Here is a 21,923-nt window from a genome sequence, read left to right as displayed (position 1 = left end):
AAATACCCGCTCGGGGGAAACTCATGTGCCACACCAAGGGGAATAAATCATATTAAAGAAGTTCGTAAAAGGAACTCCTAGAAACAGCTATTTTCATACTCAGACTAATGTTTCGTGTACTTTTTGCAGGATGCCAGATAATAAATGTTGATTATGTAAACAAGGGTCATTCTGGTTGTTTGGAGGACTGTCTCTGAGCATTTCTGTTCTTTGCTTAAATAGTAGTGAAATGCAAAGTTCAAAAGCAGGAAAGGGAAATAACTATGTTATTCATAGGCATATGGAATGAAGCTGTTAATTAAAAGGATTTTTAGTGGCCCCCATTTTTTTCAGTATTTTTTTTTTAAATTTTAACAGAGTTCTGTGGCTTGTAGTCAGAGACCTTTAACAAGGAAACTCAGTTGTTGGGCAAAGGTATCTGAAAGTCAGTTCAATGTTAATTCTTTTTTTATTGTCTCTCTGAAGGTGACTACCCTAACTCCAAAGGGAACTACTTTAGCACTTAGATTATAAAATGAATTTGTCTCTCTGAATCTGAATGTTTTCAAGCTCAGCTTCACCCTTAATTTTAAATATTTTATGAGTTTTAGAATCATATAATTACATAGTTTCTATTTGCTGAGCCTATAAGTATTTTTAAAATTTTCCATCCTTACTTTATAGAAAGGAACATACAAAGTTGGATTCTTTCTCATCTAGAAAAGAGTTAAAAGTGATAGATAAACTCAGACTCCCAATCTTGGCTTTCCTTTTAAAACCACTAGTTCTGGGGACTTTGGTTTACTGGGGAGGGGAGGTAGGGGAGAGGACAGGAGCCAGGAACCAGTACTTAGTTTCCAGACATCACTGGTAACAGCAACTTTTGTAAAATCACTAGGTGTGGAGGAAAAAGGTTAGGAATTAACATTAAATTGTTTATTGATTTATCCGTTCAGCAGACACTGAGTGGTTTCTGTGTCCCAGGCACTGCGCTACTTGTTCCTTGTACATACTTCCTCTGTCAGCCCACCTAAAGATATAGTCCAGATATACATGCATTGCAAATCTGCATGTAAAAATAAAAGTGTAACAGTGTTAGATGAAAAACTAAGAAAACGGTTAAACAACCTCTGAGTTATTAGCCAGATTTAACCCTATAGAATTCTCAATTTTCTTCTGATGTCAGAAGAGCCCCCAGACAAAGTCCAAAGCCAAAAAGAGAAAATATTTATAATACATGGGATAGACAAGGGTTAGTAAATCTAATAAACAATAACAAAAACAACAAAAAAGTCCAAAAACCTTTAAGCAAAATGGGCAAGAGATTTGATGGGAAAGTTTATAGGAGAAATGTAAATAATCTATAAACAAGTAAAAAAAAAATGGCCCAGCTTCATTCATTGAATATAAATTGAGGTACAATTTTCCAGCTATCAGATTGCCAGTGTCAAATGAAAGAGAAACAGCCAGTATCATCCAGTTACTCAGGATGAACGGAAAGAGGCTCTTTCTCATACTGATGCAAATTCATGGGCCCAACTGTGAATTTTAGAAAAACAATCTATTAAAATGTAAAATGTTTATAGCCTTTGACCCAGCAAGCTGAGTTTTAGTTATCTCCCAAGAAATAGAAGTCCCACTACTAAAGGGTATTTATCCAAAGATACTTACTGCAGCAATATCAAGTGGCTAAGAACTACAGGCAACCTGAATGTCTGTTGCTAGGGAAATGGCTAAATACAAAATAAATCCATGACGTGAAATATTATGTGACTATTTAGAAAGCCAGTGGTAGAGTCCTGTGTATAATAGGACTCTTATTAGGGAAAACAGAAGACACAGTTAAAGAGTTATTTATATGCAAGTGTGTGTATGTTTTTATGATCATAGAAAAAGCTGTTTAAGGCCACATACACGGTTACTATTGGTTACCTTGAAAAGCAAGGATGGAAATGCCTTTTTAAAACAACAACACAAAAAAAACTTCTGTATTGTTTGAATTGTTACAACAAGCCTGAATTTTGTAATGTAAAATGAAAAAACAATTGCGAAGTTAAAAAAGAGAGGAAGAAAAGAAAGGAGGAAGTGGCCAAAGAGACAAGAGAAGACCCGGAACATATAGTTTCTTAGAAGCAAGAAGGCATATTTTCAGAGGAGGGAGAATTCCATGTCAAATACTGTTTAGAGATTGAGTAAGATGGGGACCGAGAGGCATTTGTTGTCTTTAGTGACTGTCCTGGTAGGAAGTAGGGTCAGAAGGCTACTAGAGTGGGCTAAGGGGAGGTTAAGAAGAGGGGAGGGAGTGAGACAGGGAGTGTGGAGCAGTCTTTCAGCAGCAGTCTATGCAGTGGAGGAGGAGAGATGTCAGAACGCAGGGAACTAAGCAGAGACCAGCATGATTTCTTTTCTTTCTTTTAAAAATTTTTGTATTTTAAGATGGGAGAGACTTCCAGTCCTTGTCCCTGTGTATACTTGCCACAGTGGTGCATCCTGTAGACACAGGAGAAGGCAGAGCAAGGAGATCAAAGATGCTAGAGGTAAGCAGGTGAGTGTGAGGACCAGCTTCTGAAGATGCAGGAGAAGCTGGGCTGAGGCCTGTTTTAGACCAAAGGAAGGACATGATGTCTGAGATTCCCAAGTATCACAGGCAGTGATTCTTAAAGTCTGAGTTGGGACCCTCCTAGGATGTCTGCTGAGAACTTGCGATCTGATTTAGAAATGTGGGTGGGCTCTTAGCAGTGCCTTAGTGTGAAAAATGTGCAATTCTATTAAGTTTCTTAAAAACTTGTATTTGATTTGGAGCCATTTGTGTGTGTGTGTGTGTGTGTGTGTGAGTCACTCAGTCATGTCTGACTTATTGCAACCCAATGGACTCTAGTCCACCATTCTCCATCCATGGGATTCTCCAGGCAAGAATACTGGAGTGGGTTGCCTTTCCCTTCTTCAGGGGATCTTCCTGATTGAACCCGGTCTCCCACATTGAAGGTGGATTCTTCACTGCCTGAGCCAACAGGGAAGCCTTTGTAGCCACTTACCAACCAGAAATGAATTGTTAAGGGTTATTAAAATTTTCTATTCTCAAATTGAAATCACCATGCTATGAGAATTTATTCTAATTTGGTATTTGCTTCAGAAGTCTGCCAAATAGTCAGTGCTTGGCAGTGATTGTAAAGTACATTCACATAGTGGTAAGTCCCACAGTTTTAATTCAGGACAATTTAGTGTATCACCAGTTTGGCTTGAGTTGATTATGACATTTGATTGTTGCTATTCTTATTTTTTAATTATAAATTACAGTAAGGTTAGCTTTATCATTATCAGTTCAACCTCTCAATGTTTCTTTGTTTTTGTCTTATAATATTCTTATAGTTCAGTTCAGTTCAGTTGCTCAGTCGTGTCCAACTCTTTGCGACCCCATGGATTGCAGCACGCCAGGCCTCCCTGTCCATCACCAACTCCCGGAGTTCACTCAAACTCATGTCCATCGAGTGGGTGATGCCATCCAGCCATCTCATCCTCTGTCGTCCCCTTCTCCTCCTGCCCCCAATCCCTCCCAGCATCAGAGTCTTTTCCAATGTGTCAACTCTTTGCATCAGGTGGCCAAAGTATTGGAGTTTCAGCTTTAGCATCATTTCTTCCAAAGAACACCCAGGACTGATCTCCTTTAGAATGCACTGGTTGGATCTCCTTGCAGTCCAAGGGACTCTCAAGAGTCTTCTCCAACACCACAGTTCAAAAGCATCAATTCTTCAGTGCTCAGCTTTCTTCACAGTCCAACTCTCACATCCATACATGACTACTGGAAAAACCATAGCCTCAACTAGACGGACCTTTGTTGGCAGAGTAATGTCTCTGCTTTTCAATATGCTATCTAGGTTGGTCATAACTTTCCTTCCAAGGAGTAAGCATCTTTTAATTTCATGGCTGCAGTCACCATCTGCAGTGATTTTGGAGCCCCAAAAAATAAAGTCTGACACTGTTTCCACCGTTTCCCCATCTATTTCCCATGAAGTGATGGGACGAGGTGCCATGATCTTCGTTATCTGAATGTTGAGCTTTAAGCCAACTTTTTCACTCTCCTCTTTCACTTTCATCAAGAGGCTTTTGAGTTCCTCTTCACTTTCTGCCATAAGGGTGGTGTCATCTGCATATCTGAGGTTACTGATATTTCTCCTGGCAATCTTGATTCCAGCTTGGGCTTCTTCCAGCCCAGCGTTTCTCATGATGTACTCTGCATATAAGTTAAATAAGCAGGGTGACAATATACAGCCTTGACGTACTCCTTTTCCTATTTGGAACCAGTCTGTTGTTCCATGTCCAGTTCTAACTGTTGCTTCCTGACCTGCATATAGGTTTCGCAAGAGGCAGGTCAGGTGGTCTGGTATTCCCATCTCTTTCAGAATTTTCCACAGTTTATTGTGATCTACACAGTCAAAGGCTTTGGCATAGTCAATAAAGCAGAAGTAGATGTTTTTCTGGAACTCTCTTGCTTTTTCCATGATCCAGCAGATGTTGGCTATTTGATTTCTGGTTCCTCTGCCTTTTCTAAAACCAGCTTGAACATCTGGAAGTTCACGGTTCACATACTGCTGAAGCCTCGCTTGGAGAATTTTGAGCATTACTTTACTAGCGTGTGAGATGAGTGCAATTGTGTGGTAGTTTGAGCATTCTTTGGCATTGCCTTTCTTTGGGATTGGAATGAAAACCGACCTTTTCCAGTCCTGTGGCCACTGCTGAGTTTTCCAAATTTGGTGGCATATTGAGTGCAGCACTTTCACAGCATCATCTTTCAGGAGTTGAAATAGCTCCACTGGAATTCCATCACCTCCACTAGCTTTGTTCGTAGTGATGCTTTCTAAGGCCCACTTGACTTCACATTCCAGGATGTCTGGCTCTAGGTGAGTGATCACACCATCGTGATTATCTTGGTCGTGAAGATCTTTTTTGTATAGTTCTTCTATGTATTCTTGCCACCTCTTCTTAATATCTTCTGCTTCTGTTAGGTCCATACCATTTCTGTCCTTTATTGAGCCCATCTTTGCATGAAATGTTCCTTTGGTATCTCTAATTTTCTTGAAGAGATCTCTAGTCTTTCCCATTCTATTGTTTCCCTCTATTTCTTTGCATTGTATAACTAGACTTTTAAAATACATTTGTCTTGTGGTTCACATATGAATCATCCATGATCATTTTGCTTAAGCAAATATGTATGTAACACCCTGCCATTTGCATGTACAGTGGTACACTTCATAGTAATATGTTTCTTGGTAATGTTTACTATTTAAATAACTTACAGTATATTATCAAGATAGATATAATAAAATTCCTAGGGTATTTTAAGATTTTGTTGTTGTCTGATGATATAAATCATGTTTATAGTGCATCTTCTTCCTAGGAAAAGTAAATTTTAAGCCATTTGTATGTATTATATAAATTATAAGACATTATATATCTTGCTAGCTACTGTAACTTCACTACGTTTTCGTCTAATCCTTTATTAACACCAGATTCACTTTTCCCTTCTTGGAATGTGGAAACAACTGAAAGATTGGTGGGGATCTTTTTATTACTATGGTGGAGTTTGATCGGAATGTTTGAAAGCTGTCACTGTTAAAGAGTGACTAGATATGTGGCAAAGCATGTATGGAGTCTCAAAACTTGAATCCAGGTGACCCACACTTCTGGCCTTATTGCTGGCAGACAGTAAGCTGGTCACCAGAAAAATGTTACGAGAGCAAGTACTAATAACATTGTGTTTTTCACTAACTGTTTAAGGATGTGAATGAAGACCCAGGAGAAGATGTGGCCCTCCTTTCTGTCAGTTTTGAGGACACTGAAGCCACTCAGGTGTACCCTAAGCTGTACTTGTCACCCCGAATTGAACAGTAAGTATCGGTGTCATAATTTTATTTAGCCTGATGATTCTTCTTGTTAATGAGACGTGATTGCTACTTCTTTTGCCAGTCTTAAATTCTTAGAATGGCTTCTCTTTATTGACTTTTGTTTTCTTAAAGTGAATTGTATTCAACGTTTAGATTCCAGATTAAATGCAGACAGTATTTGCCATAGTGATCTTTGGATAAGACTTAGCTCTGCAATTTGTGATGTGAATACTGTGCCTGGGTCCAAAATTGTGACTCCTTATGAATGTCCCTGGGTATGTGTGGTTGGGCTTCCCCTGATGGCTCAGTGGTAAAGAATCCGCCTGCCAAGTAGGGTTGGGAAGATCCCCTGGAGAAGGGAATGACAACCCACTCCAGTATTCTTGCCTGGAGAATCCCATGGACAGAGGAGCTTGGTGGGCTACAGTCCATAGGGTTGCAGAGACAGACACAACTGAAGTGACTTGGCACGCATGCACTGGCTAGTGGAGAGAGGGAACCATGCAGACATTGTGGGGGCGGATCTTTCAGCCAGGGGAGAGCATTCCAGACAGCAGGAGGGAGGCTGCTGGGGACTGGGAATCCCAACTCTGGGGCTGGTGCCGCTCGTATGAGCTCCTGAAGCACTCCCCTGTATCCCTAGCAGAGTGCACCCTAATAGTTAATGCATGCGGGTTAACCCATCTGCCTCCCCTCCATTCAGCAACTCTGAGGATTGTGCCCTGCTTGCCAGACTAATAGCTTAGCCCTGTGTCCCCTGGCAGTCCATGGGGTTGCAAAGAGTCGGACACAACTGAGCAACCGAACTAAACTGATGTCCCCTAGGGCTTCCCTGGTGGCTCAGTTGGTAAAGAATCTGTCTGCAATGCAGGAGACCCGGGTTCGATCCCTGGGTCAGAAAGCTCCCCTGGAGAACGGAATGGCAGCCCACTCCAGTATTCTTGCTTGGAGAATCCCAAGGACAGAGGAGCCTGGCATGCTATAGTCCCTGGTATCACAAAAGAGTCAGACGTAACTTAGCGACTAAACAACAACATGTGTGGTTGCCTTAAAGAGGACTGCTGAACAGCATCCTACTCAGTTTCTTGTGTATTCATAACTCTTCTCATTGTTTGTAAAAATGTAACCAGTATCCTGACAGTATTAATTTACTCAGAAGTTAGTGAAGGGAATATTAGAGGCAGGTAGCTTAAAAAGATGACACATTTTTTGCATTGAAATAGTTCTGTATCACTTTACACAACATTCAGACTATGTGGTACCAGTAGTTTGATATTACGTTTGTGTTTTAACTCAGTAACTTTGTTCATCAGTAATGAATCTTATAAGCACTAACCTCACAATGTGCTTATTGTTGGCTAAAATGCTTTAGTAGCTTATTCTATTTCAAAGGAAGTTGAGGTTCATTGAAAATGGATTGTAAGCAGATTTGGTTGGGAACTTCTGACAGGACAGATTTTTCATCAGCAGAGAGAGTTTTTACAGACTTCTGCTTGAAATGTATTATTAAAATTCTCTGTAAGTCATCTAGTCAGGGTTGGCTGATTTCTGTCTGAGATGTGGTCACCATCCACCTTCATATACCAAGCTCATTCACCCCCCCTCCTTAGTTGCTCTTAATTCATGAATCATAAACATACCATCTTACACACTGATAAAAGACATGGCTCTTTATACTCAAATATGGAAGATTATGAGCATTAATAACCCACAGGCATTCTCTCATCTATTTATATTACCTCTGACAATACCTGGAACAGGATCTTACAGTAGCAGTCACTCAGTGAATCTTTTCATTTTTAATTGAAAATACTGAACCATAGCAGTAAGTGGCCAAAGGGTATTGGAGATAATACAGTGAAGTGGTAACAGGCAAGGGTTCCGGAGTCAAGCATATGTGATTTAAACCTGGATTCTGTCACTTACCAACTGGCAAAATAGTTAACATCTCTGAATTTGTTGCCTCATCCGTAAAATAGGGATAATCATACCTTTTTCATAGTTTTGTTTTGAGGATTATATTAAATACTGTTCATAAAGCATTAATTGCAATGCCTGTCACTACAGCAAGTTGGAGCTAGTAATGTTATTATTATTGATAGTGTTTACAGGAGAAGAATGAGTGACTGAGTGAGTGGTTGGTAGAAAAGGAGAGGATGAGTAGCCATGTGAGCAAATACTAGTTCCGGAGTAGCCACTCGGTACATACAGAATGCATTAAACTAAGAAGGTATTTTGATGATGCGAAAAGAGAGTTGTAAACCAATCACAACATATAGGTAATAAGAATATTATCAGTTCAGCTGCAGCCAAGAATTTGCCAGCATTTACATTATTTTTCTTTGAAGTGACTGCTCCTAGTTTGCAAGTAAACTTGGTAATAAAATATTTCTCGCTCTAAAATCAAAGATATGGTGGGAAAAATTATTAGTAAAGGGTATATTTTAAAAGTGATTTCCTGTTTCTAAAATCTGGCTTTCTACACCCCCAACCCCTTTTATGTTAAGAACTGGCCACAGCTTACTTTTCCAGATCAGTTTCCTGTCATTTCTCCCCATGTATCCTGTTTTCCTGTCCTTCAAGCTGGATTCCTTCACTTGAAGTTTTCTACATTCACATGTACTCTCTTGCCTCTGTGCCTTTACTAAAACTGTTACGTCCATGTAAAATGCCCTTCTCTAATGCTGTCTTTGTGTTGAAATATTATACGTTTTGTAAGGCTTTTTCAACTGCTGTCTACCACCCATTTTCCCTGGGAAAAATTAATCTAGCCTTCCTCTGAGTTCTTACAACACTAAACTTATATCATCACTCTTATAATCTGTACATAGATTTAGTTAGTGTTGTGCTTTTTTTTTCCCCATCTTTTATCTATATCGCAAGCAACTCACAGGCAAGGAGCATTCCTTTAATGCTTTTACAAATGCAGTGCAGGGTAAATAATATCAAATAATAGTAAATAATTGACAGTGTTCTAGGGCAGTAAGTAATTTTCACAAGAAAATGTGAAAATGCATCATTGAGAGGTTGTACATTTTTACTGTTTGATACAAGTTCCCTTAATAGAACTGCATGTGTAATACCAAAGAAAACGATTAAACGTTCTTATACCCTTGAGTAAAAGTTGTAAAAATGAGCTTTTAGAGAAAGTTAAAATGGAAAGTGGTCAAATTGTGGTATGATCTTCTACGGGCTTACATAGTTGTTAAAGTTATTCATATCTTTGGCCTGACTCTTATAGAGTTCAGAGCATAGAAAAGAAGTAATGTCATTTCACGAAGGTCAAGGTCATAGGATAGATTTTAGGAACTGAGAGAAGAGCGGTTGCCACTATCTTTGATATTGTGTTAAGCTCTCATTTCTGTGTTTCATACAATCCGTCAACTTTTAACTGTTGAGGCATTGATTATAGAGTCAGACTTGGAGAGTTCTTTCAGGAGTCATGGGAAAAGCATCCTACGTGGACCCGCCCGAAGCCGATGCCAGACGCTTGCCCTAGCTCAGGCTTGCACACTTTTTGGCTTCTGCTATGGCTCTTTCGAGGAAGTCCCAAGTCCCATGCACTGTATTTGACAGGCAGAAGCCCTGGAGATCGACAGCCTGATCCACAGTAGGTAAAAATTGATAAAAGACTTTTCATGGCATGGGAAGCTGTCTTGAGCCTGGGAAATACCCTGTTTTAGTCTGGCTGATGTAATGTCTCTGCCCCAGCTAGTCCATGCAGTAGGCAAGGGCACTGTGCTCACATTAACTAGTCTCAAAAATAGGAAAAGGCTACTCTGGGGTCTTGTCATCACATATAGGAAGAGGGATAAATTTACTTTACCCTAAAGATTTCTAGGGATATGGATACCAAATGTCCCCAAATTAGAGGCTCCCACAAAAGAGAACATCTGTCAGAGACACTAGGTAGAAAACTCCCAAATGTATTATAATTTATGAAGCTCTGCAATGCGGTCTCACTTCAGAAATCTGTCCTGGAACGGTTGTTTAGTGTTTCTGGCAGTGCCGGGACGCATGACTGACTGAACGCCTGTATAGTGTTTAGATGCTTGTTGTTTCCTGGTCTCTCGCTGTGTTTTGTATATGGCTTGCAGAGTAAAAGGTTCTGAGGACTTTGTGTTCTTCTCCAACAAGGGGCTTTTATAAAATGCACATGTTTCTGGGTCCATACATTTGTTTTCAAAGGAACCCAAGCCAATCAGTTGAATTAGACACTAAGTAATGTTCATTAAAAAAAAAAAAAAAAAGTGGTAAGGTATGCAAGAAAAGCTAATGGTCAGTTATGTAAAGTAGATTTTGGTTGAATAACAGGAGAAGCGGGGTGAAAAACTAGATTCCAAACCAGTTGCCTTTTTTTCCTGGCAGGAAAGCTGGAATCGTAGGGTTACGTCATCAGAGCTGGCACAAATCCTTCCTTGCCTTCACCTCCGCCCCAGACTGTGGCAGTTCCAGCGGTGACACCAGAGGTCAAATGGCAGCAGAGGCTGCACAGTTCTCTTCCCCAAAAGGTGTGGGCCTGTCCTTGGCTGCAGCCGGTTAGTGGGAGTGGTTTGAAGAAAACCAGCTCGTCACTCCCTGTGCTGTTCCCACTCCGTGCATAAAAAGAGGACTTCAGCCCCTGAGGCGGACCAGGTGGCATCTTTCACAAGTACAGAATTTGTTTTTAGAACTTTGTGTTGTTGAGTTACAGTCCCGCCTTGGAAATAAATACTCAAAGCTTACCAGCCCACAGACATTCACCATTAGTGAGGCCTGTGTGCCTGCGAATATCCATGCATGCGTTCTTTCAAGCAACAAAAACACATTGAAAAGTGACCCAGTATAAGGTCCTTTACTAGATGCTTCAGAGAATGTCAAGAAAAATGAGATACGGCTTATGCCCTTAGTTTGCATATAATCAGTAAGGGAGATCAGAACAAATATGGCAAGTTCCAACTTGTGTGTAGAAATAGCACAATAAGACTTGGCATGAGAAGCCCTCTGTTCCTCCACTTGCTAACTGGCAGTCTTGCTCAAGATACTTTAACCTTTTTGAGCCTCATTTCATCTTCTGTAAAGGGAGATAAATCTTAAGCTTCAGTTTCATCCAGTCCAAGGGGATATGGAAGTGCCTACAGTAGTGTTTGACTCATGGTTGATGTTCTGTTAGTGCTTCTCGAGTTATATAAACACCCAAGAAAAGATATTAACTACTGAAAGACTTCAGGGAAAGAGAAGGAAATCACAGTTCCAGTCAACCTGTTGAGGAGGGGACTTTGGAAAACTTTGGAAAGTGTGGCTCTGCCAATGTGACGTGGCTTTTCTAGAGATTAGATATGGTAATACTGTAGCAATAAAAATATTTTTGTTTAGTGTTTTGAAATGTTCAAGTTGCTTTACAATTTACCATCCCATCTAATCTTCATGGTAATATTCCTGGCTTGCATTTTTTTTAATTGACATATAGTTAGTTGATTTACAATGTTGTGTTAATTTCTGCTGTACAGCAAAGATACACAGTTATACACACACACATTCTTTTTTGTATTCTATTGTGTTTTACCATAGGATATTAAATAGAGTTCCCTGTGCTATACAGTAGGACCTTGTTTTTTTCATCCATTCTGTGTACAGTAGCTTTTATCTGCTAACCCCAGCTTCCCACTCCATCCCCCCCAGCCTCCTCCCCTTTGGCTACCACAAGGCTGTTCTCTGTGTCCATGAATCTGTTTCTGTTTCATAGATAGTTTCATTTGTGTCGTACTTTAGATTCCACATGTCAGAGTTATCATATGGTATTTGTTTTTCTCTTTCTGACTTCATTTAGTGTGGTAGTCTCTAGTTGCAGCCATGTTGCTGTAAATGACATTATTTCATTCTTTTCATAGCTGAGTAGTGTTCCATTGTATACATGTACCACGTCTTCTTTATCCATTCATCAGTAGATGGACATTTAGGTTGCTTCCAGGTCTTGGCTACTGTGAATAGTCTAGCATGACTTTCATAATACATCTTTTCCTCTCTAAAAGCTGGATTTCTTAGATCCTTCCTGGTATCCTTCACTGTCTTTACTTCCTTTCCAAACACATTAAATTATGCTAAATTATGTTTCCCGTAATTCCACCCTAGGCCTCTTTCACGGCCTCACATCTTTGTGGACGACCCCCAAATCCCCATTTCGAATCCCAGCTTTCCTCCCTGTCTACAGGTCTGCTTTTCTAGCCATTTGATAGATTTTGTGTCTGTGTGTTCAGCTGACACCTCAAATTCAAAGTGTCTGAAATGAAACTCATCATTCCTCGAGTAGATGTTTCTGCTTTGCAACCTTCTTTCTGTTCATAGCGCTCTCATGGTCTTCAGTGCCCAGTGCTGTATCTCAAGATCAATAGTCAGCCCATTGTTTTATACTAGAAACCCTCTCTCCACAGTGTCTTTATTTTTGTCACTCTTCCTGTCATTTTAGTTCAGTTTTTCAATTGCCACATCTCCTGATAGCCTTTTAACTTTCCCTGCTATTTCAGTTTATTTAGCACAAAACTCTCCTGTCTTCTTAAAGTAAGTTCTAGTCATATCATGTCCTTTCCTTGCTCCATCCACACCACCAGTGCCTCCCTGTTACCCACTGAATTAAGCACATCTCTCTCATCATCCAGAGTATTCTCTCTTTTAATCCCATCTGATCTTTCTACCCTGATCTGGCCTCTATGTATTTCCTGTTGTTCAGCCAAACTGGTTTTTTGTGTGTGATTTCCTGTGAAAACAGTTTTTATTTTTTTCATTGTTATACCTTACTACTTCTTATACTTGAACATTAAATTTATTTCCCTCTCCTGTAGGGTCTGTCCTCTTAGGCCTTTTCCCTCACCACCTCCTTTGTGGAGTGTTCGTGACCGCCACCGTCTGTGTGCCCAGCATGACTGTACTCTCCCCTATTTGTGCTTCTGTTGTCATATTGTTTCCCTGAACTATAAACTCCTTATGGGTGGGCTTCTTCTTCCAACAGTTGTGGCCTGGCAAGCCACAGCCTACCTCCTGCCAAGCTGGCCCTGCCCTTAGTCCCCACGTGAGCTCAACCACAACCCCCACTGATTAGACTCCCTGTAGGGGCAGAAAGCTCTGAACTCCTTATATCCTGTGCCTGCGAAAGCAAGTGGTTTCCATCATTATTTCTTCTTGGTGTACTTTGTGACCAGCCAGCAGGCTTTTCCCCCTTGTGGACCCTGGCTTTGTTTGGAGAGGTGGAATTTATTTTGTAGAGGGGCTTATCAGCTGAATCCTGGAAGTGGTGCATATGCTTGTGATCGCATATAATATATACAGTATGAAGTGTTAGTCGCTCAGTCGTGCCCGACTCTGCAACTCCATGGACTGCAACCCACCAGGCTCCTCTGTCCATGGGATTTTCCAGGCAAGGATACTGGAGTGGGTTGTCATTTCCTTCTCTAGGGGATCTTCCCAACCCAGGGATTAAATCCAGGTCTCCTGCACTGCAGGCAGATTCTTTACCATCTGAGCCACAAGGGAAGCCCATGTGATCACATATGACCTGTCAACTCCTCCTCCTGTGGCCTCTCCAGCCTCCCCTTTGCCTGTCTTTTCCCCATGGTGTGCCTAGCCACAGACATAATCACTGTGAATATTTGGCTGGCCTGTAATCCACAAAGGCTGGGATAAACTGAAATTTGACCAAAGGGACTAGAGAAAAAGGGGATGAAGAGAACTGAATATTAATACTTAGGGGTGAGAGTCAGTGAGATTGTGGATATTAAATTCAGATAAACCAGATAAAATAAGTTAAAAGCAGTGAGCTAATTCAGTATTTTGTGAGTTTTATTTAAATTTGATACTGAATACAACATCTTAACAGGATGGGAAATTTTCATTTTAGATGCTAAAAAGATTTTTTAGAATAATTGAGGAGGCGTGCGATTAAACACAAATATATTTAAAAGAATTCTTGCCCTTTAACTTTTAAAACTGTATCAGTTGTCTCAAGAAATGGACCCCAAATCTCTTGTGGTGATTTTGTGTCAGGATTTAAGTAATAGAACATCATAGTAAACATGGTTTAATTTAGCTTTACTTATGTTTACTTGAGTCACAGAGATAATCCTGTAATAAATATTGTGCTGCTGGAGATTTTTTATTTTTACCTTTGATAAATACATAGTCCTGAGTATGCTAAGACAACCAGCTGTCAGAAGATGCATATTTGGTTTTAGTGGAGCAAGCTATCTTCGCCTCTGGGGACTTGAGATGTTCGTTTTACTAGTCTGGGAGCAGGGCCAGAAGGGTTCTTCGTGACTTAGAATGGAATTCTGAAGAGTAAGTTCAGCAAGTTTTCATTAGCGAGTTTGGCCTTTTGTCTTGCCCGTGCCTCCCAAAAGATCAAGGGCTCAGCCTGCACTTTGAAACAATACAAAAAAGAACCAGAACAGAATTTAGTTCTGGAAGAAAAATCAATCAGTCCCCAAATAACCATATTTTTTGAAACATTCTGGTGCAGAACTCCCACCTCCCCAGCCACCCAAGTTAGTGATAGATTAATGTTTTTAATCTAGCTGTCTTTTCAGGCAAACAGTAGACTTTCAGAAAGAAGATGTATATAAATCTGTGATAGCTTAAATCTCACTGGTACATGGTTCTTAAACTCGTTTGACCTTTAAGCTCTTAGATTTGTTTTGTGTCTTTGGGCAGTTCTCTGCCTTGCTTCTTTTAAATGCTTTCCTCTTCTCTATTTTTTTTTTTTTTTTTTTTGATCTGATCTATCTTTATTTATTTTTTTTTTTTAATTTTATTTTTAAACTTTACATAACTGTATTAGTTTTGCCAAATATCAAAATGAATCCGCCACAGGTATACATGTGTTCCCCATCCTGAACCCTCCTCCCTCCTCCCTCCCCATTCCATCCCTCTGGGTCATCCCAGTGCACCAGCCCCAAGCATCCAGTATCGTGCATCGAACCTGGACTGGCAATCCTCTTCTCTATAGTGTAATGATTAACTTACATTCTTACAACTTAGCTTGATATCTTTTAAACTATAAGATATAATGTGTCCTCGCTTAAGAGTGAGTGAAGCCGCTTAGTCGTGTCCGACTCTTTGTGACCCCGTGGGCTATAGCCCACCAGGCTCCTCCGTCCATGGGATACTCCAGGCAAGAATACTGGAGTGGGTTGCCATTTCCTTCTCCAGGGGATCTTCCCAACCCAGAGATCGAACTCAGGTCTCCCTCATTGCAGGCAGACGCTTTAACCTCTGAACCACCAGGGAAGCCCTCCTCACTTAAGAGCTGAGGCCAAGCACCTTTCCATTAAATAGCTCAAAGATTTTGTGCCGAGTTTTTTCTGTAATGAAAATGAGAAGTTTATGATTTTCAATTTAAATGTATATATCTCAACAGTGAAGCTCTGAGCACTGATCATTACATATAGCCAGTGTTCATTTATATTTCACAAGTAGGAAAATCTTCCTCAATGAAAGGTCTGAGATAAACAGTGAATAGTTCTTGAAAACATTAAGCTGTTTTCAAGAAGCAGGAGCAGAGAAATTACAAAGCAGAAGAGAAAATGGTCTAGAATGTTCCAGAACTGATGGAAGACACCAAATAAAGGAAATACAAGGAATCTCAATAGCCTAAATAAAACAAAATTGACATCTATACACATCATCTGAATAGCAAAGATGTAAAGTATCTGAAATAGACACATCATGTGTAAAGGAACAGCAGACTGACACAGACCTCTTTGAAAATCTTGGAGAGCCATGGACTTTATCCAGGGAAATATACAGGTGCAAAAAGTTCAAATGCAGTTTTGAGAATACCACACCTGCCCCTAAAATCAATTCATAAACTTTGTTTAAGAATCATTGTTCTTGGTTTCATTTCTGCATTGTTAATTGCCTTCTACAGTATCTCATGCTGGAACAATCACTGAAGCTTTGAATTTAATATCTAGAGTGTAAGTCATCATCTAACGTTACCCATTTCCTCTTCCTCATAATCTGCTTTTTTTCTATGTTCTTATTTTCAGTAATGATTTAACTATGCTTCTACTGACCTTAGCCATGAAACCTAGGCATCCTATTTTTGACCTTCCTCCCGCCATTGTTTCCTGAACTTAAAAGCTAAGTTCATTCTCTTTTCTCATAAGCGATCACTCACCAGTTTTATCCAACTCGTTACTTTTCCTTGTATCTCCCAGGCATATTCCTTTTTAAAAAAGAGCTATCTATTCTACTTTATACTCAAGTTCCAGCATTTTTTCTTTCATACTGTCTTGAAGTCTGAACTCCTCCAAGACTGTTTCTTCTTATCCCATTGTTTCAGCTACTTTACCCTTTAATCCTTTTGGTCAAGAACTGAGTGGAAGTACAATAGAAACCCGTGTGTAAAAAAGGTGGCATGAAGGTATGAAAAAGTTGATCATCGGTGCTATGAGGCACTCATCCTCATTCTTTTCAAGTGTGAGGACCTGTTTTTAATGTTGAAACCTTTTACCCAAGGTTGACTACAAAAAGTCAACACAAGAAAATTTTAGTATGATGGAATTGTTCTGTATCATGATGGTGGTAATAGATATACAACTCTATGCATTTATCAAAGCTCAAAGAACTGTGTGTCACAAAGAGTGAATTTTACTGTGGGTAAAAAATAAACTTAAAAAACATTTCACAGACTTAAATAGAAAATAGTAGTACTTTTTAGCATTTCATGTTATTGCTGCTAAGTCACTTCAGTTGTGTCCAACTCTGTGCGACCCCATAGATGGCAGCCCACCAGGCTCCCCCGTCCCTGGGATTCTCCAGGCAAGAACACTGGAGTGGGTTGCCATTTCCTTCTCCAATGCATGAAAGTGAAAAGTGAAAGTGAAGTCGCTCAGTTGTATCCGACTCTTAGTGACCCTATGGACTGCAGCCTACCAGGCTCCTCCATCCATGGGATTTTCCAGACAAGAGTACTGGAGTGGGGTGCTATTCACGTTATTAGTGATGAATTAAATGCCTTTTCAGTGACCTTACATTTTATTAATCATAATAGGTTATATATTGGAAATAGGCTATATTTAGGTTGTATAACCTAAATAGGTTATATTTAGGTTGTATAACAACAGGTTATATAAATTGGAAATGGATACACACACACACACACACACACACACACACACTTGTATGTGCTGTATATTTGTGGATAGTATATGTATATAAGTATGTGTATGCATATATGTATCAGTTCAGTTTAGTTGCTCAGTCATGTCCGACTCTTTGGGACCCCATGAACTGCAGCACACCAGGCTTCTCTGACCTTCACCAAGTCCCAGAGCTTGCTCAAACTCATGTCCATTGAGTAGGTGATGCCATCCAACCATCTCATCCTCTGTTGTCCCCTTCTTCTCCCACCTTCAATCTTTCTCAGCATCAGGGTCTTTTCCAGTGAGTCAGTTCTTTGCATCAGGTGGCCAAAGTATTGGAACTTAAGCTTCGAATGAATATTCAGGGCAGATTTCCTTTCAGATTGACTGGTTTGATCTCCTTGCTGTCCAAGGGACTCTCAAGAGTCTTCTCTAACACCACAGTTCAAAAGCATTAATTCTTCATCACTCAGCCTTCTTTATGGTCCAGCTCTCACATCCATACATGACTATTGGAAGAACCATAGCTTTGACTAGATGGACCTTTGTCAGTAAAGTAATGTCTGTGTTTTTCAATATGCTATCTAGGTTTGTCATAGCTTTTCTTCCAAGGAGTGAGCATCTTTTAGTATGATATGTATATATACATTTGTGTGTATATACATACATATACATATTTTTATATATGTGATATCACACACAGCATTTACATAGCATTTAATTGGAATTCAGATGCTTCAGTTCAGTTTAGTTCAGTTCAGTCGCTCAGTCGTGTCCGACTCCTTGCGACCCCATGAATCGCAGCATGCCAGGCCTCCCTGTCCATCACCAACTCCCGGAGTTCACCCAGACTCACTTCCATCAAGTCAGTGATGCCATCCAGCCATCTCATCCTCTGTCGTCCCCTTCTCCTCCTGCCCCCAATCCCTCCCAGCATCAGAGTCTTTTCCAATGAGTCAACTCTTCGCATCAGGTGGCCAAAGTATTGGAATTTCAGCTTTAGCATCATTCCTTCCAAAGAAATCCCAGGGCTGATCTCCTTCAGAATGGACTGGTTGGATCTCCTTGCAGTCCAAGGGACTCTCAAGAGTCTTCTCCAACACCACAGTTCAAAAGCATCAATTCTTCGGCGCTCAGCCTTCTTCACAATCTAACTGTTACATCCATACATGACCACAGGGAAAACCATAGCCTTGACTAGACGGACCTTTGTTGGCAAAGTAATGTCTCTGCTTTTGAAAATGCTATCTAGGTTGGTCATAACTTTCCTTCCAAGGAGTAAGCATCTTCTAATTTCATGGTTGCAGTCACCATCTGCAGTGATTTTGGAGCCCAGAAAAATAAAGTCTGACACTGTTTCCACTGTTTCCCCATCTATTTCTCATGAAGTGATGGGACAGGATGCCATGATCTTCATTTTCTGAATGTTGAGCTTTAAGCCAGCTTTTTCACTCTCCACTTTCACTTTCATCAAGAGGCTTTTGAGTTCCTCTTCACTTTCTGCCATAAGGGTGGTGTCATCGGCATCTCTGAGGTTATTGATATTTCTCCCGGCAGTCTTGATTCCAGCTTGTGTTTCTTCCAGTCCAGCGTTTCTCATGATGTACTCTGCATATAAGATAAATAAGCAGGGTGACAATATACAGCCTTGAAGTACTCCTTTTCCTATTTGGAACCAGTCTGTTGTTCCATGTCCAGTTCTAACTGTTGCTTCCTGACCTGCATACAAATTTCTCAAGAGGCAGATCAGGTGGTCTGGTATTCCCATCGCTTTCAGAATTTTCTACAGTTTATTGTGATCCACACGGTCAAAGGCTTTGGCATAGCAATAAAGCAGAAGTAGATGTTTTTCTGGAACTCTCTTGCTTTTTCCATGATCCAGCGGATGTTGGCAATTTGATCTCTGGTTCCTCTGCTTTTCTAAAACCAGCTTGAACATCAGGAAGTTCACAGCTCACATATTGCCGAAGCCTGGCTTGGAGAATTTTGAGCATTACTTTACTAGCGTGTGAGATGAGTGCAATTGTGTGGTAGTTTGAGCATTCTTTGGCATTGCCTTTCTTTGGGATTGGAATGAAAACTGACCTTTTCCAGTCCTGTGGCCACTGCTGAGTTTTCCAAATTTGCTGGCATATTGAGTGCAGCACTTTCACAGCATCATCTTTCAGGATTTGAAATAGCTCCACTGGAATTCCATCACCTCCACTAGCTTTGTTCGTAGTGATGCTTTCTAAGGCCCACTTGACTTCACATTCCAGGATGTCTGGTTCTAGGTGAGTGATCACACCATCGTGATTATCTTGGTCGTGAAGATCTTTTTTGTACAGTTCTTCTGTGTATTCTTGCTTAGTGTTCAGTAAATTAGTAAACCTGTAAGTCTAAGGTCGCATAGTGTCTTGAAACCAAAAGATTGAAAAGGCTTGCTACAAGGGGTGTATAATGAATGACCATTTTTCTAAGAATGATGATGTTCATGCTTATCAATATTTGCTTCAGTAAGAGCACATTTTAACTTCCTTCTTGTTCTCAAAATAGCTAACATAATCACTATGTTAGGAAGCAGTTTTTAGCCTCATTGTTTCGGCTCACAGTGGAAGGACAGATTCATGAAGACCCTGCCACTTGCATTCCTCTCTGCCCAACACAAGCACCTAGGTTTCTGAGTTTAGCTTACAGTGGAGAGAGGAGCTCCAGGAGCAAGGATCCAGGGGGCTGAGCCCCGACACTTTGGGGCTTTCTTCTGATGTTTGGGCCTTGATTTCCAGGAAGCTCATGGGTTCACAGCACTTCTTTCCCAGGGCTTCCAGCTCTCGGATGTTCCACTGGTTCTCATTTTTCTCAATATGTTTCCATCTCCACAAGGATCTGTGAATTGGTCGGTTGTTGTTTAGTCACTAAATTGTGTCTGATTCTTTGTGACCGCAGGGAATGTAGCCCTCTAGGCTCCTTCTCTGTCCACAGGATTTCCCAGGCAAGAATACTGAAGTGGGGGAATCGAACCTGCATCTCTTGCATTGGCAGGCAGATTCTTATTGTTGAGCCACCAGGAAAGCCAAATTGGTCTATGACATTAATATGAATATAATAGCTTTTACTTAGTTTTCAGAGCAGAGTGTGGATGTGCATAGGGTGATAAGTCAGTTGGGTTTTAAAAATAAAGTCATTCTACCTCATCTTCTTCATAAAAATGTATATGATTTGTTATGTCCACAACATGATTTCAGTGGGTAATTACTTAATACCAAAAGGTAATGGCATGGTTCTTGATTACAAGTGTTTGGTAGGAGTAGGTAATGACTAAAGCTCTTAATGTGTAAAATTAATGTATAAAGTGGAACCCTTATATTGTTGTTGGAGGAAAGGTTGAACACCAATGTTGTCAGATTTTACTGTGTGACCTTTTATTAAAGAACATGTAATTTGATCCTGGTATGTCTGATTTTGAGTCTTATAATATAGGGCTAATAATTATATTGGACTTTTTCTGCACTGGTTAAAAGTCAGACATGCTGTCTTTCACTAGCAGCACTAATGACTTTAATGAGTGGATAAGCCTTTAGTTTAAAACAAAACAAATGATGAGTTAATATAATATTGTAACTAGGACCGTAACAGGGAATGGACATCCTGTCTGTGAACATTATCTTTTATAGACAGCTTCAATAAAATAGAGGTCGTACCTGAAAAAGACTGAAATCTGCTACCTTGCCAACTTTAAGCTAAAACCAAGCCATTAATTTGAAGAATTTATATATCAGTGGAAAATTTATTTTACCAACAATTTTTTTTTCTCTTACATGTAAAGAGCTTTGCCCTCCCGCTTTTTAATCCCTCCCATCCCTACTCCACCCCAATCTTTGAAAAGGATGATGTAAGATTGGGTTATTTTGTGCCAAGTTTTCATCCTGAAACACGTTTTTATAGCCCTGTTTCTCTGAGAAAAGTTTGTGACCAAATGGCAATAATGTTTCCATGTTTCCGTTTCCTCCTCTGATCTTGTGCTTTTGTGCAAACTTCAGTTTTGTCAGAGTTTGACATGACCAGTATAATATGTGTGCTAAAGAAAATTACATTGAAAGCTTTTGAGGATTTATTCATTATACTCAATATGTATTGAGTATATGTGGTTCCTTGGGAAAAACATTCAATGTATGTGGTTCCTTGGGGAAAAAAGACTGTAGAGGGTATTATCTTTAAATTTTAGATTCTTCTGTTCTTACAATTAAAAAACCCTTCAAAATATTTGTTTGTAGGTATCATTCGTTTTAGTGATTGGTTTCTGTTATTTCTATTCTATTAGTGACTCTTCATTTACTTTTTGCACATACTTTCTTAAGGACACAGATAAACTTTGGAGCCCTGTTTTTTCTTGGTCAGTAGAGAATTTAACATTAAAGGTCCAGATGGTAGAAACAACTGAAATGGTTGTCAGTAGGAAAATGACTAAAAATACTTCGGCATAGAATGAAGCAGTAAAGGACCAGGTAGATTTCTGTTTACTCACATGGAAAGTTTTCTGAGTTAAAAAAAAAAAAAAAAAAAGAGCAAATATCAGAAAGATGAGCAGAATTGTACGTTTTTATGTTTTAAAAAAGCTAAAAATCAGAATCATAGTATATATTCTCTACAAGGGAGTGTGTGTGTATGTGGGTGTGTATATGTGTACTGGATACTAATGGTAGCTGATACTTAATGAGTATTTGGGTCACATGTTTTTAGTATGCTGTACCCATTAACTCACTCAGTCCTCACAGCAACCCTATAAAGTTGGTTACTACTGTTGCCCCCATCTTATAGATGATGAAGCTGAAATTCAGAAGGGGTCTCTTCAGTTCACTGTCTGTCTGCCTCCTATCCTCCCATAATCTCAGGAAGAAAGCCCATAGCTTTTTACTTGGTACCTTATTTAAAGTGTGTTTCTTCATTTGTAGCTTTGATCTTTTTCCTA

General features: G+C 39.9%; 1 protein-coding gene across 12 annotated transcripts in view; it reads left to right on the top strand.

Moving 5' to 3' along the window:
• BABAM2 (BRISC and BRCA1 A complex member 2) overlaps positions 1-21,923 on the top strand; it is a 470,493-nt gene that overhangs the window by 260,741 nt on the left and 187,829 nt on the right. For all 12 annotated transcript variants that reach the window (XM_055540629.1, XM_055540627.1, XM_055540626.1 and 9 more), the window contains one exon: positions 5,755-5,864. In XM_055540629.1, the coding sequence (XP_055396604.1) occupies positions 5,755-5,864 (110 nt within the window). The remainder of the gene's footprint in view (positions 1-5,754; positions 5,865-21,923) is intronic.

The sequence above is a fragment of the Bubalus kerabau genome, chromosome 11, assembly GCF_029407905.1.
Source record: "Bubalus kerabau isolate K-KA32 ecotype Philippines breed swamp buffalo chromosome 11, PCC_UOA_SB_1v2, whole genome shotgun sequence".
Taxonomy (NCBI): domain Eukaryota; kingdom Metazoa; phylum Chordata; class Mammalia; order Artiodactyla; family Bovidae; genus Bubalus; species Bubalus kerabau.
Note: the sequence above shows the minus strand (reverse complement) of the source record. Positions and strands in the feature narration are given on the sequence as shown.